Source organism: Tupaia chinensis, unplaced genomic scaffold (genome assembly GCF_000334495.1).
Source record: "Tupaia chinensis unplaced genomic scaffold, TupChi_1.0 Scaffold000094_1, whole genome shotgun sequence".
Classification (NCBI taxonomy): domain Eukaryota; kingdom Metazoa; phylum Chordata; class Mammalia; order Scandentia; family Tupaiidae; genus Tupaia; species Tupaia belangeri.
The window spans coordinates 3,721,566-3,735,930 of NW_006159556.1; the positions used below are offsets into that span (position 1 = coordinate 3,721,566).

The 14,365-nt window shown below is 40.5% G+C and overlaps 1 protein-coding gene across 1 annotated transcript in view; it reads left to right on the plus strand.

Annotated features, from left to right (window-relative positions):
- The first annotated feature begins 2,419 nt into the window (after positions 1-2,419).
- The window catches only part of HSD17B13 (hydroxysteroid 17-beta dehydrogenase 13), a 19,639-nt gene continuing 7,693 nt past the window's right edge, over positions 2,420-14,365 (plus strand). The window contains exons 1-4 of the mRNA XM_006143266.3: positions 2,420-2,737; positions 7,157-7,264; positions 8,742-8,873; positions 9,490-9,596. Coding sequence (XP_006143328.1) covers positions 2,528-2,737; positions 7,157-7,264; positions 8,742-8,873; positions 9,490-9,596 — 557 coding nt within the window. The 5' untranslated portion in view covers positions 2,420-2,527. The remainder of the gene's footprint in view (positions 2,738-7,156; positions 7,265-8,741; positions 8,874-9,489; positions 9,597-14,365) is intronic.

Below are 14,365 nucleotides of genomic sequence, written 5' to 3' on the forward strand. Positions count from 1 at the left end.
TTAAAAGTTGACCTTGTAGACAGTCACCCTGCAAACAGATTCCTGCCTTGCACCTCAGAAAGAGCCTGGTCTAAACCACCTATGTTAATATCCAACACTCCCATATAAGCATCGCTGCAAACCTGCACGTGGAACGATACAGTCAAGTCCTCTCAAGTCCTCTTTTTCACAAATAAGGTGAAACTTTTTTTTTTTTTTAATTTTCTCTTTTTGCTATAGGATGCCTGTACTCCCTGGAAAGAGATGGCAGGTGGGAAGAGAGTGAGAAATCACTCCCTGGGGAGACGGCCACACTATAATCCCTCATTCTTCTCCATTTTTCTTCTGGGGATTTTGGGCATATATGCAAACACACCCAGAGTGATTTTCAAGCCACCGGGTCTGGAACCCAAATCACATGCGGTCACCCATGTGGGATCCAATAGCCTTAACCTCTGCTCCACCTGCTGGCCTTGTGTCTGGCTTATTTCATGCAGCATGAGATGTCTTTAAGGTTCTTCCATGCTGTAGCATGTGTCGAATTTCCTTCCTTTTTAAGTCTGAATAATAATCCTCTGTGTGTGTGTGTGTGTGTGTGTGTGTGTGCATTCCATATTTTATTTATCTGTTCATCTGTTATAACCCTTAGATTGTTTCCACCTTTTGGCTATTGGAAGTGGCTATAGACTGGATGCATTACTCCAAAATCCATTTGTTAGAATCCTAACTCCAAATGTGATGAAGAAAAAAGAAGACTTTGAATGGCTTTAGGTCCTAAGGGCTCTGCCATGGCGTCTTGGTCTCGGGCTTCTCTAGAGCTGTGAGAAATGAACCCCTGTTGTTCATACATTTCAGCCTGTGGCTATTTATTTTTATGCTTATAAATTTTTTTCATTTATTATTTATTTTTGTATATACATTCAATCACATTGTTTAGCTTACAATGTGAGCATTTCAATATGTGAACATTTCTCCCCCGTCCTGTTGATCAAAATATCTTCAACCGATAACACCACATCTCCCCATCCGTCAGTGCTCTACCTCCATATCCCTTCTCCTAATGAAGCCTGTGGCTATTTGTTGCGGCAGCCCGGCTGGATTAAGACAGATGCTATAGCCCTTCAGGGTGAGACTGCTGACTCCCGGGCTCTTTCCAAACCTATTGCAAAGGGAACGAATTGATTTATAACCTGAAATCTCTCCCCAACCCAAGAGGTGTTTGGGGAAAAGGGCACCACATTAAAATGATTAGCCTGCTGACATGCATACATCTGCCAGCCTTCTCAAATGACGAAGTAAGACATACTTTAAAAATTATTTGAGTTAATGTGGGCTTCTCTTTTGACATTTCTTTCTGTCTTTCTTTTTTAATTGTTAGGGGGCACAGAGAGAGACAGAGAGGGAGAGGGAGAAATCACCCCGCAGTGGGGCGTGGTTACATCTCAGTCCCTCAGCCACAGAGCCGGCCTGACTAGGTGTCTGTTTGAAGGTGCTGTTGCTTCTTCCAGTTCTGAGTCATATTTTCAAAGGAGTTTTTCGTGTCTTATACAGATGCATGTTTTCCCTTCACTGTAGAAAAGAGCTTCCCGAGCAAGGCCCTGTTCTCTACCTCAGTGGGTTAGAAACTTATTTGATTTAGATATGGACTGCAGTGAGCCATTGCATGTCAGAAGTCTTATACTTAAGGAATATTCTGGATTAGGTTCCTTGCAGAGAAAATAAAATAAGGATGAGCAGTTAGCCCAAATTTCATTTCATGAGTCAAGTGTTCTATGCTAGCCGGGTTAGACTGGTCCGTTCCAAGTCATCATCATCATATTTTTAGAATAAATAAATAATTTCATTAATTCCATTTGCTATTATCATTATTTTTAGAGAATTATTTACTTAATTGTGTTTATTATTTTTTTTTTAATTTGACCAGGAAGACATAAAAACAGAGGGAAAGTGAAAAAGCAAGCTGCCAGTTCCAGGACTCAGACTATGGTTGGCTATGTGGGGGTCCAGTGCCTTAACCACCATGTCACCGGCCGGCTCTATTATCATATTGTTTAATATGATTAGAGAAAGGGGAAGCAAGAAAGCAAGCCACCAAGACCTCGAACCATGGCCGGCCGTGTGGGAGTCCAGTACCTTAATCACCACACCGTCCGACAGTCCCAGTAATACTATTTCTATTTTCTCTTGTTCCCTTACTAAAAACAAATTCTCTAGAAAGATCAAAAGAAATCACTCACTGATACAATATCTCCAGAATGATTTCTAGAAGAGAAGCTTTATGGTGACACGCGGTTCACAACTGTTTTTCAGGCAAGTCCAGGCAGCATATTCTCAGTTCTCACGACCTGTGTTTTTGCTAGCAATTGGCATCGCTTCAAAAACCCAAGATGTATCCAGCCCACTAGGACACGTGGCCAGAGCCTGCCTCCAGAGCTGTCTAAACCTGGCTGTCCTGTCAACACCTGACACAACCCTTCCCTGGGGCTCTGTGCAGAGGGTGTCTGTGACAGAACGCCAGGAGGCCAGAGCCAGAAGACAGACCACAGCCATGAACATTATCCTGGATCTCCTCCTGCTTCTGATCACCATCATCTACTCCTACTTGGAATCGTTGGTCAAGTTTTTCATTCCCCGGAAGAGAAAATCTGTGGCTGGGGAGATTGTCCTTATTACCGGAGCTGGGCACGGCATAGGCAGGCTGACTGCCTATGAGTTTGCGAAGCAAAAAAGCAGACTGGTTCTGTGGGACATTAACAAGGTAATGTATACATCTGCCAACCTTTTCAAATGACAAAGTCAGATCTATTTTAAAAATCGAGTTAGCGAGCGCTTATCTTTCTAAATTTCTTTTTTCTTTTCTTTGTTTTTAATTGCTGGGGGGCACAGAGAGAGACAGAGAGGGAGAGGAGAAATCACCCCCCAGTGGGATATGGTTACATCTCAGTCTCTTTTCCTCCATTTCTTCATCTTGTCAGGATTTGCACATGCAAACGTGTCTGGCATGTTTCTCAAGCCACTGGGGCCAGCATTCAAACCCCAGTCAGTCATGTGGGATCCGGATCCACACCCATTAGACTATAGGGCAGACCCTGCTTATCTTTGTATTTTTCTTTTTCAAAGTTTGATCAATTCCGGGACCAGCAGTTAGCGTAATGGCTATGTCACTGGACTCCCATGTAGTCGACCACGGTTTGCATGCCAGACCCGGTGGCTTAAAACTCATGCTGGGCGCATGTGTGTGCGTGCCCAAGATCCCAAGAGGAGAAAGGAGGAGAAGAGATTGCGGCGTGGCCATCCCCCCTGGGGGGTGATTTCTCGCCTTCTGTCTCTCTGTCTCTCTGGCGAGCACATGCGCCCTATAACAAAAACCTCTCAAAAAAAAAAAAAGTTTGATCAATTCCTGGAACCTTATTCTACATATACATTGGGTTGGTTAGTCAAAGGGAACATACTGAGACATAAGCAGTGATTTTTTTGTTTGTTTTTAATTTGCCAGAGGACACACACGCTTGCAGGAGAAACACGCAGACAGAGAGGGAATGCAAGAAAGCACTCCCCATGGGGCATGATCACGCCACAGTCCCTTCTCCAACTCTCCCTTCTTTTGGGATTTTAGACATGCATACACACCTGCCCAATGTGTTTCTCAAGATGCTAGGTCTGAACTCAAACTGCACAGTTGGTCATGTGGGATCCAGCTGACTTAACCACCACCCCACTAGCTGCCTGAATTTTTGGGGGAGGCAGGGAATCAAATTATTCACAAATCACGGTAAGATTTAGTTGATATTATATCATTACTCTCTTGTGTTCTTTGTCATCATGTCTAGTTGGCACCTACTGCCTAGGGACTTCAAAAATGTCTCTTGAGGGACCAGCAGATGGTGAAATGGTTACATCACTGGGCTCCCATATGGTCAACTGTGGTTCAAGACCTGGACCCAGTGACTTAAAACTCATGCTGGGAACTTGTGCATGTGTGCCCAAGATCCTGAGGAGAAGGGGTTAAGGCATGACCATTACCCCTGGGGAGTGATTTCTCACTTCTGTCTCTCTCCATCTCTCTGGCAAGCACATACACTCTATAGCAAAAAACTCCCTTAAAAATAAAAAAGTCTCTAGGGATCTGCAGTTAGTGTAATGGCTATGTCACTGGACTCCCATGTAGTCGACTGCAGTTCGAGTCCTGGACTCGGCGGCTTAAACTCACGCCGGGTGCGTGTGCATGCTTGCCCAAGATCCCGAGAGGAGAATGGAGGAGAAGGGATTGCGGTGTGGCCATCCCCCCGGGGGGTGATTTCTCGCTTTCTGTCTCTCTATCTCTCTCTGTCTGGCGAGAGCATGCGCCCTATAGCAAAAACCTCTCCAAAAGAAAAGAAAAAAGTCTCTTGAACTAAAAGCAAAGAATACTACAAAAGGAAAAATTTAATACATTTTTATTTAATAGATATGTACATTTATATAATAGATAAATTGATATATAGGAAAATGGTTTTTTACCAGTTTGATCCTTGAAGAGATTATAGTAAACTTTCTAGAAGAAAAGAATGGGCAAATTGAGAAAATCTTTTTTTTGCTGTTGTCAATCCTTTATTTAAAAATATAAATGAGGCCAGCAGATGGCGTAATGGCTATGTCGCTGCATTCCCACGTAGTCAACTGCCATTTGAGTCCCAGACCCGGTGGCTTAAACTCACGCTGGGTACGTGCGCGTGCGTGCCCAAAATCCCGAGAGAAGAATGGAGGAGAAGGGCCATCCTCCCTGGGGGGTGATTTCTCACTTTCTGTCTCTCTGTCTGTCTCTGTCTTTCTGGTGAGTGCATGTGCCCTATAGCAAAACCCTCTCCACAAACAAACAAAACAAAAATATATATATATATGTATAAATCCATGAAAAGGCTTAGTAATGCCCAGGAAAGAAGTAAAATTAGAAGGAAGCCATGATAAAATAGCTTAAGAGCCAGCTCTGTGGCACAGAAAAAATGCACTGCTCAATAGATGCTGGAGGGGTGGGCAGGTGGCATGGTGGCTGGGGCACTGGGCTCCCATGGCCTCCCATAGGGCCGACTGTGGTTTGAGTCCTGGACCTGGCAGTGGCTTGTTTTCTCACTTTCCCTCTCTGTCTCTCTCTCTGTGTCTCTCTGGTCAAATTAAAAGATATAAATAAATAAAATAAAATAAATAACTCTTTAAAAAAAAAAAAGTGAGAGACACTGGAAGATCAGCCCAGCACCGACCGAGTGGTTAAGGGAGCTGAGTCCCACATGGCTGACTGTGGCTCAAATCCCTGACCAGTGGCTTGAAAAATGTGCCAGCTGTGCGTGTGTGTGTGTGTGTGTGTGTGTGTGTGTGTGTGTGTGCATATGTGCCTTAAATCCCAACAGAATGGAAAATTAGAGGAGAGATTGTGAAATGACCATCTCCCCTGGGGGATGCTTTCTTTCTATTACTCTCTCTCTCTGTTGAGTGCATGTACTTAAAAAAAAAAAAAGCAAAACCCTTGAAATATTTTTACTAAAGGTCAACATATGTCAAGACTTGAAAAATATTCTAATTTTCCAGAAATGCAGGTCAACGACTATTAAGGCAATTTTATCTTAGGAAGGAGACCTTTCACTTTAGGCTGAGACAGTAAGTGATTTTGTCTCCATGTCTGGAGTGAAGAGCAAGGTTCCACAAGCAGGAATCTGGTGTTCCTTGCCCATTTTCACTCTAAAACACCCGAAGAGTATAGTATTATATCCCAGGGGACTAGCACTGTCTCCTTATGAGAGTTTTTCTCAAAGAAGGATCCTTTCTTTCCTTCTCGTAGGAGGATAAATCAGAATCAAAAAAAGTACGATGGACAAATATAGTTCCAGATTCCCACTAGTTTAGAATCACTGCGCAGCACTTTCCTGCTTACTACTTAGTTGGCGCTCAGTAAATGTGCGTTACCTGGATTGGTGGGTTTTCTTTTCTTCTCCATACGCAACGATCCCCTTCCATGACAACAGAAAGAGCAACATCTTTCATGAATGTTCTTCAAGCTGTGAGAGTAGCCTGCAATAGAGAAACTGCCTACTGGAAACCATCAAACCAAGATGAAACGCTAGAAAAACATGAAGAATTCTTTTTTCAGTTTGATGCTAATATGATATTTTCTGACAGAAAAGCCAAGTAAAAGGTCATTGCTAATTTGGCAAGCAGTCTCTCTCAAGAAGTTTGCCTACAAATAAGGCAGCATTTTGGACATGAATTTTAATTTTTTTCTTAAGTTTTTTTTTTTTTTTTAATGAGAATGAGAGGCAGAGAGAAACAAGTACCCTCAACAAGGTCTCACCCCAAGATCCATCCCTCTTCCCCATTCCCAATCAGCTAGACTCATGGGCGCAGGGTGCCTTGCACTTATATGTCAACCAGGGAACTGAACCCACAATCTTCCATTTGGATCCAGCATCACTTGAGCAATGTGTTAGCATTGTGCCACCAAGTTGGCTTGAATCATAATCTTTTTTAAAAGAATTATTTACTTTTGGGACCAGCAGTTAGCGTAATGGCTATGTAGCTGGACTCCCATGTAGTTGACCGCAGTTCACGTCCCAGACCTGGTAGCTTGAAGCTCACACCGGGCGTGTGTGCGTGTGTGCCCAAGATCCTGAGAGGAGAATGGAGGAGAAGGGATTGCAGCGTGACCATCCCCCCTGGGGGGTCATTTCTCGCTTTCTGTCTCTCTGTCTCTTTCTGTCTGCCTGGTGAGCGCATGCACCCTACAGCAAAAAAACTCTTCAAAAAAAAAAAGTAAATAAAAAAAAATTATTTATTTTTATTTTATTATTACTATCATCATTATCATTATTTTTAATTTGACCAGAGAGAGACAGAGAAAAAAAAAAAAAGTGAGAAAGCAAGCTACCAGGTCCAGGACTCAACCCATGGTCAGCTATGTGGGAGCCCAGCATTTTAACCACTGCACCACCTGCTGGTCCCTTGAATTATAATCTTTTAAAGATTTTTATCTCCAGGACCAGCAGGTGGTGTGGTGGTTAAGATACTGGACTCTCACATGGCCCACCATGGTCTGAGTCCCAGACCTAGTGACTTGCTCATTCTCTCTCTCTCTCTCTCTCTCTCTCATGACCACACGTACCCTATAGCAAAATTTTTTTTAATAATAATTTTGTTTTCCCAATTACAGCGTGGTGTTGAGGAGACTGCAGCAGAATGCCGAAAACTAGGGGTCACCGCACAGGCGTTCGTAGTAGACTGCAGTAACAGAGAAGAGATTTACCGCTGTGTGGATCAGGTGAGATTTCTGGTCACAGTTTCTTCAGATGGCTTTGCATCTACTGCCACTGATGTGGAAAATGAAAAGATTCTTTATGACTGCTTGGTTGAAATTAGATTTTAGCCTCTGCTATCTGAAGTAGTTACGTAACTAAGGGAGAATATACACTTTTTTCCTTGTACATATCCTACTCAACTCTGGCCACTATTATCCCTTTATACAGTTAATCAATTTCATTCAGATCAGAAGTTTGCTCAGTGACATGGAATGACTGACCAAGACAATTTTTCAGCAGGGAAAGTGGATCACTTTCTAGTTTTGCTTTAGTTCTATTACTTTTGCAGTAATTCTTTCGAAAAAAAAATTCTCTTTGTGAGATTTTATTTATGTTGGTGTTAGTCGAGTCTTCCTTAGAAAATGTAATATTGATAATTATTATGATATTTTTCAAAAGGAATAGATATCAAATGCTCACAGTGAACCAAGCAATACAATAAACTATTGTCGTCTACAATAATCCTATTAATTTCTACAATAACCCTATTAATCTCATTTTACAAATGAACAAATTAAGACCCAGAGAGATTAAGACAGACCAAGCTCACATATCTAGAACCAGGTAGTAGAAGCAGGATTACTAAATTAACATGTTTAAAATAGGTGACTGGGGGCAGGCCTTGTAGCCTAGTAGTTAAGGGAGCCAGATCTACTGAGCAGTTCAAATTCTGGCCCCAGAGTCTTAAAAAAAAAAAAAAATGCCAGGTGTGTGTGCATACCTGGGCAAGAAAAATAGAAAATAGGGGAGAAGGGATTGCGGCATAACCATATCCCATTTAAAAATTTGCCAGAGGACACATGTACTCACTAGAAAGAGACAGAGAAGAGAAAGAGAGGGGGAAGTGAGAAAGTACCCCTCATGGGGGATAACCATAACACAATCCCTCCTCCTCTACCTCCTCCTTCACCCTGGGATTTGGGGCAGACACCTACATACACCTGGCATGTTCCTCATGTGTCCGGGTTTAAGACCACACGTGCTGCCATGTGGGATCCAGCTGCCTTAACCACCCTGCCACCAGCTGGCTCAGCAGGGGTCCTTTCTCTTTCTTCTTCTGTCTGTCTCTCTCTCTTTGATGAATGCACATGCTATCTGGAAAATTAATTATATATATATATAAAATGTATGTATATATAAATATATATATGTATATATGGTCAGAACTTATTTATCAATTTATTAAGACAAATATTAATTTCATCTTATGGATAAGTTTTCAAAATCAGTGATGTACTGAGTACTTAAATTTAGATGTTAAAACAAACACTTGACAGCATTTTCTTTGCACCCTCTATATAACCCAGAAGCTCATTCCTGCCCGAAATTCTGAGAGATCTCACCCAGTAGAACAAAGAATCTGATCCTGGGATCATTTTGGTCCTAAAACTGTGAGTTTATATAACACACACAGTGAATGTGTTCCTTCCATTCCCAAAGATAAAGAAAGAGGTGGGTGACGTGTCCATCGTGGTGAACAACGCTGGGACCATATATCCCGCCGACCTCCTCAGTACCAAGGATGACGAGATTACCAAAACCTTTGAGGTCAACATCCTAGGACATTTTTGGGTGAGTGTGAGTCAGAAACCTTTCTGGTTTGTGCATGTCTAACCCTTCTCTGAAGTTAGACGAAGTTCATAATCGAGTTTACAGACCTCTGGGCAGGAAACTGGCCTGCTCTTTGCCTTAAATCACGAATCAAGTTTGTTTGACTAGAAGTCTGGCTTGACTTGGCAGTTCTGGCTCTTTGTGTTTACAGAAGTTCTTACAGAATAGAACCTGAGAGAATGGAAAACCCAAATCAAAACATTCCACAAGATCAGATTATCATGGGGAATTTGTTCAGTTCTGAAAACTGAATTTTCCTCTTAGTTATCCTGTTTAGATAGCATATTCAAAAAAGAAGCTGTGTGATTCTGATGAGAAGAAGGGGGGATATTGACATGGGTCCTTGGCATGAGATGCACCAAGCACAGCACTCCATGCCAGCTCAAATCAGTATGTTTTTGCTCTTTTCCTTTCTGCTGGCTGTACATATAGGAGTAATCATGGGATCCTGGCCCAGGCTTCATTTCATTATAAATGTTCTCTCAAATGTCTTCCTGTCTTAACAGAAATAAAACTACCCGTGTCATTGTTTATGTTTTTGTTCTGTTTTGTTTTTCTTTCTGCAATGATCTATAAGATCACAAAAGCACTTCTTCCACCGATGATGAAGAGAAATCACGGCCACATTGTCACAGTGGCTTCAGTGTGCGGCCACGAAGTGATTCCTTACCTCATTCCCTATTGGTGAGTATTACTTGCCAATGGTGCTACATATTTTCCTACTTTAAAAAAAAAAAAAATGACAGAGAGGCCAGCAGGTGGCATGGTGGTTAAAGGTTCTGGCTTCCACATGGCCAACTGCAGGTTAAGTCTTGGATCTAGTGGCTTGCTTTCTTTCTCTCTATCTCTATCTCTTTCTCTCTCTAGTGAGTGCATGTACCCTATAGCAAATTAAATAATAATAATAAAATTAAATAAATGATTCTTTAATTTTTTTTCTTGCCATAGGGCATGTGTGCTCCCTGGAGAAAGAGAGAGAACAAGAACAAGAGCAAGAGAGAGAGAGAGAAAGAGAGAGAAAGAGAGCACACTTCTCTCATAAGGAATGGTCACGCTGCAATCTCTGTCCTCCATTTCTTCCTCCTTTCAGGATTTGGGGAACACACACATGCGCCCTGCATGTTTCTCAAGGTGCCTTCTTGCCATAGGGCATGTGTGCTCCCTGGAGAAAGAGAGAGAACAAGAACAAGAGCAAGAGAGAGAGAGAGAAAGAGAGAGAAAGAGAGCACACTTCTCTCATAAGGAATGGTCACGCTGCAATCTCTGTCCTCCATTTCTTCCTCCTTTCAGGATTTGGGGAACACACACATGCGCCCTGCATGTTTCTCAAGGTGCCGAGTCCGAGTGTCCTCCATTTCTTCCTCCTTTCAGGATTTGAGGAACACACATATGCGCCCTGCATGTTTCTCAAGGTACTGAGTCCGAGACTCCAGCTGCGTAGTCAGCCATGTGGATCCAGCCATCCTAACCACCAAGCCACAGGCTGGCCCTCATTTTGAACTTATATGGGATTATTAGACCTTGGATCCCAATGCTCATAGTTTGGTAATTTGAATTTATAGAATTTATATAGTTGTTTAGAACAAGTGTTTAACAAAGATTTCTAAAACAATGTCACTGGTTGTAACTATATGTGTGTGTGTGTGTGTGTGTGTGTGTGTGTGTGCCTAGCGTGAGTTTCAAGCCACTGGGTTTGGGACTTGAATTGCAGTCGTCTACATGGGAGCCCAACAACATAACTATTACCCTATCTGCTGGTCCCTGTAATTATATTTAAAGTATTTTTAGATATGTGAGAACTCCTCAATGGAGCAATGAAAAAACAAACAAACAAACAAACAAACAAACAAAAAAACAATAATGCCAAGCATGTTTCCATTGTATCCTGGGCCGAGTAGATGTTGATAACTCAGATTCATAATATATAAGAAATGTGTGAAAAATAAAAATAAAAACATCTTCAAACATTGCCTAAGTACATTTTAATTTGAAGATATTAATCTCTAATTATGCATCATCAGTGTCATGAGAAAGGCATTTAATAGTAGCGGAGCTTATTATAATACTAATTATGGCAAGATGAAAAGGCATGAATCAGGTAAGAATACACACCAAAAAAATTTGGTTAAAAATTTACTAAAAATAGCATCAATTTTTTAAAAAACAACACCAAGGTGAAATAAGCTTCTAATGGTAAGAAATAATTCTGTCCTTGGTTCCTTAATGCATAATTTGTTTTCTCACTTTCCCTTCCTCTCTGTCTCTCTGTGGTTAAATTAAAAATTAATAATAACACAGGAAGTTAAATAATTATTTTAAAAAGTATATATCCAAACCTTTGTTAAGTCTGGAACCATCTATACAACAGCCCTCCCTCCTACCTACCACCCTCCATGTATCCACAGGGTGTCTCTGCTCTTCCTGTGTCGCCAAGTGAGCGCAGTGACCAGCGACCTCCTACCACCCGTCAGCCTCTAAGCCTATGCAGTGCACTGGCATCCCATGGGATTTGATGACCAGTCTTCTCTTACTCCTCTTGTCCCTACTAGCTTTAAAGCAGATTCCAAGTCAAAATCTTCTTTTCTGCAATTTGGCTTAACTCATCTCATTTTTTTTTCATTAATATTTTATCCCAAACTCATTTTTTAAATTAAAATGTAAATAAAACTCATTTTTCTTAAATATAAGGAACTCTCTTTTATTCATTGTTTTCTTTCTAACAATTTTGACAGTTGACTACATCCAGGTCCTGTTTTTATTATTCGTAGTATTATTATTATCATATTTATTCTTGGTTTTTAATTTTTAAAGTATTTGTAGAATGTTTGTATATTGTTTACAAGTTTAGACTAAAGAAAGCTTATACTAAAGCTTATTATAAAGCTCTCTGTTCCATCACAGCCTATCCACAACTAACAATTCGAATATGCTTGTACACCTGTGCTGGAATAATAGAAGAAAGAAAACTCTAGGGTAGAGGAGGAAACAGTTAAACTGGCAGCTAATTTCTCATGCACAACTCAACATTTCTGACCATTATGTAATCCACGCCAGTATTTCCAAACAATGTACTGTTATGTCGTGCTTTATTAATTTAAGTGAAACATCTAGTTCTGGTAACTGCGTCTTCTCCCAAAATAACACAAATATCCTCTCTCTCAAAATTCCTTATGACAGTAATAAAGTCTAACTTGATGATCAATTTGTATTAATATAACTATGTAACTGTTATTCACTTGAATCTGATAGTGTCTGTGGGTTTTGTTTGTTTGTTTGTTTTTCTTTTTAGCTTGCTATAGGGTGCATGTACTCAGCAGAAAGACAGAGACAGAGAATAAGGGAAAGTGAGAAATCACTCCCAGGGAGGTGGCCACGCCACAATCACCACAATCCTTTCGCCTCTATTCTCCCGTTGGGATTTTTGAGCATGCATGTACACACACCTGGTGTATTTGATAAGCTGCTAAGCTGGTACTTCACCCGTGCAGTTGGCCATGTGGAATCTGGCTACCTGAACCTCTACATCATCTGCCACCTTGTGTCTGTGTTTTCTTCTGCAAAATTTTGTTTTAATTAACATCAATTTTTTTAGTTTATTAGTTTTCTATAGGGTTCTACTTCACTATTACAGGTTTTCATATAAAAGAAATTCAACTAACATTTTATCTCTAAAACTTACTGCAACTTTAATTATTTTTTTGAAGAGGTTTTTGCTATAGGGCATGTGCACTTGCCAGAAAGAGAGAGACAGCGAGACAGAAAGTGAGAAATCACAATCCCTTCTCCTCCATTCTCCTCTCAGGATCTTGGACACACATGCACACATGCCCAGCATGAGTTTAAGTCACCAGGTCTGAGACTCAAACCACAATCAACTACATGGGAGTCCAGTGACATAGCCATTACGCCAACTGCAGGTCCCTGCAACTTTAATTGTAATATGTGGTGTTCTGAAAGGTAATATTTGCTTCATGCATTTTATTCTTCTCTTTCTAGCAGCTTATATAACTTTTCCTTAATTTTTTTTCTTTCAGTGAGTCATGTATAAGATGACGATGTCAGTAGAAAAGAAAAATTAGATCATTAGTGAAGTGCTTTTGGTTACACAAATACAAAAATAAAAACATCCTTTGTTATCTAGATATGCACGAGTGTATACAACGTTTTCTTCTATTTTGAACAGTCACTTTATGAGTTAATATAACATCATCATATATATTATTTTTTCTCTCATCTTCATTGTCACCAAACATCTTTAAATGACTAATGTGGCCAGGATTGTAGCAAGATCTACACAAGGAGAATTATACTTAACCAATCTTCCCAGAAGATGATAATGTATGAGCTTCTATTTTAATATCAAATTGAGTATATATTTTTGTTGAGCATCACTTACCCCTGCAGAAGAAATCAGCAGAATGTTTGTTGGATCTTTGAAATAATTTAATGAAGTTAATATTCCCATGTTTATATTTCTCTCTTATTTTCCAGAAACCATTACAACATTTAAAATAACAGTTCATTACCTGAAATTATAAAACATACCCTCCCTTTTTTTGTTTGTTTTTGCTAGAGGGCACATGCATTTGCCAGATAGAGTCAGAGAGACAGAGGAGAGGAAAAAGCACCTCTCATGGAGAATGGCCGTCTATATTTCCTTTCCTCCATCTCTTTCTCCGTTTGGTATTTTGGCACGTATGCACTCATGTCTGGCATATTTCTCAAGCCACTAGGTCTGGGACTCCAAGAAAGTGGCCAACTACGTGGATCCAGCCACCTTAACCACCACACATGGAGCTGGCTGATACCCACATGTTTTAATGGCAAAGCTATGTATTTCATACTTATTTCTATATCAGTGGACTATAAGAGATAAGTCATTATTAGAGTGAATTTCATAGAAAAATAATTTGAAAACTCAAAGTCAACAAGTCTTCTATAGAAAGGTGTGTGTGTGTTAGAGACAGGGTGTGTGTGTGTGTGTGTGTGTGTATACATGTGTATATATATATGTATATATATATATATATATTTAAGAGAGATTTTTGCTATAGGGCGCATGTGCTCTCAGAGATACAGAAAGACAGAAAATGAGAAATTACCCCCTAGGAGGGATGGCCATGCCACAATCCCTTCTCCTCCATTCTCCTCTAGGGATTTTGGGCATCCACACACAAGTGCCTAGCGTGAGTTTCAAGCCACTGGGTTTGGGACTTGAATTGCAGTCGTCTACATGGGAGCCCAACAACATAACTATTACCCTATCTGCTGGTCCCTGTAATTATATTTAAAGTATTTTTAGATATGTGAGAACTCCTCAATGGAGCAATGAAAAAACAAACAAACAAACAAACAAACAAAAAAACAATAATGCCAAGCATGTTTCCATTGTATCCTGGGCCGAGTAGATGTTGATAAAAGAAGCCAAAAAAAAAAAAAAAAAAAAAAAACAA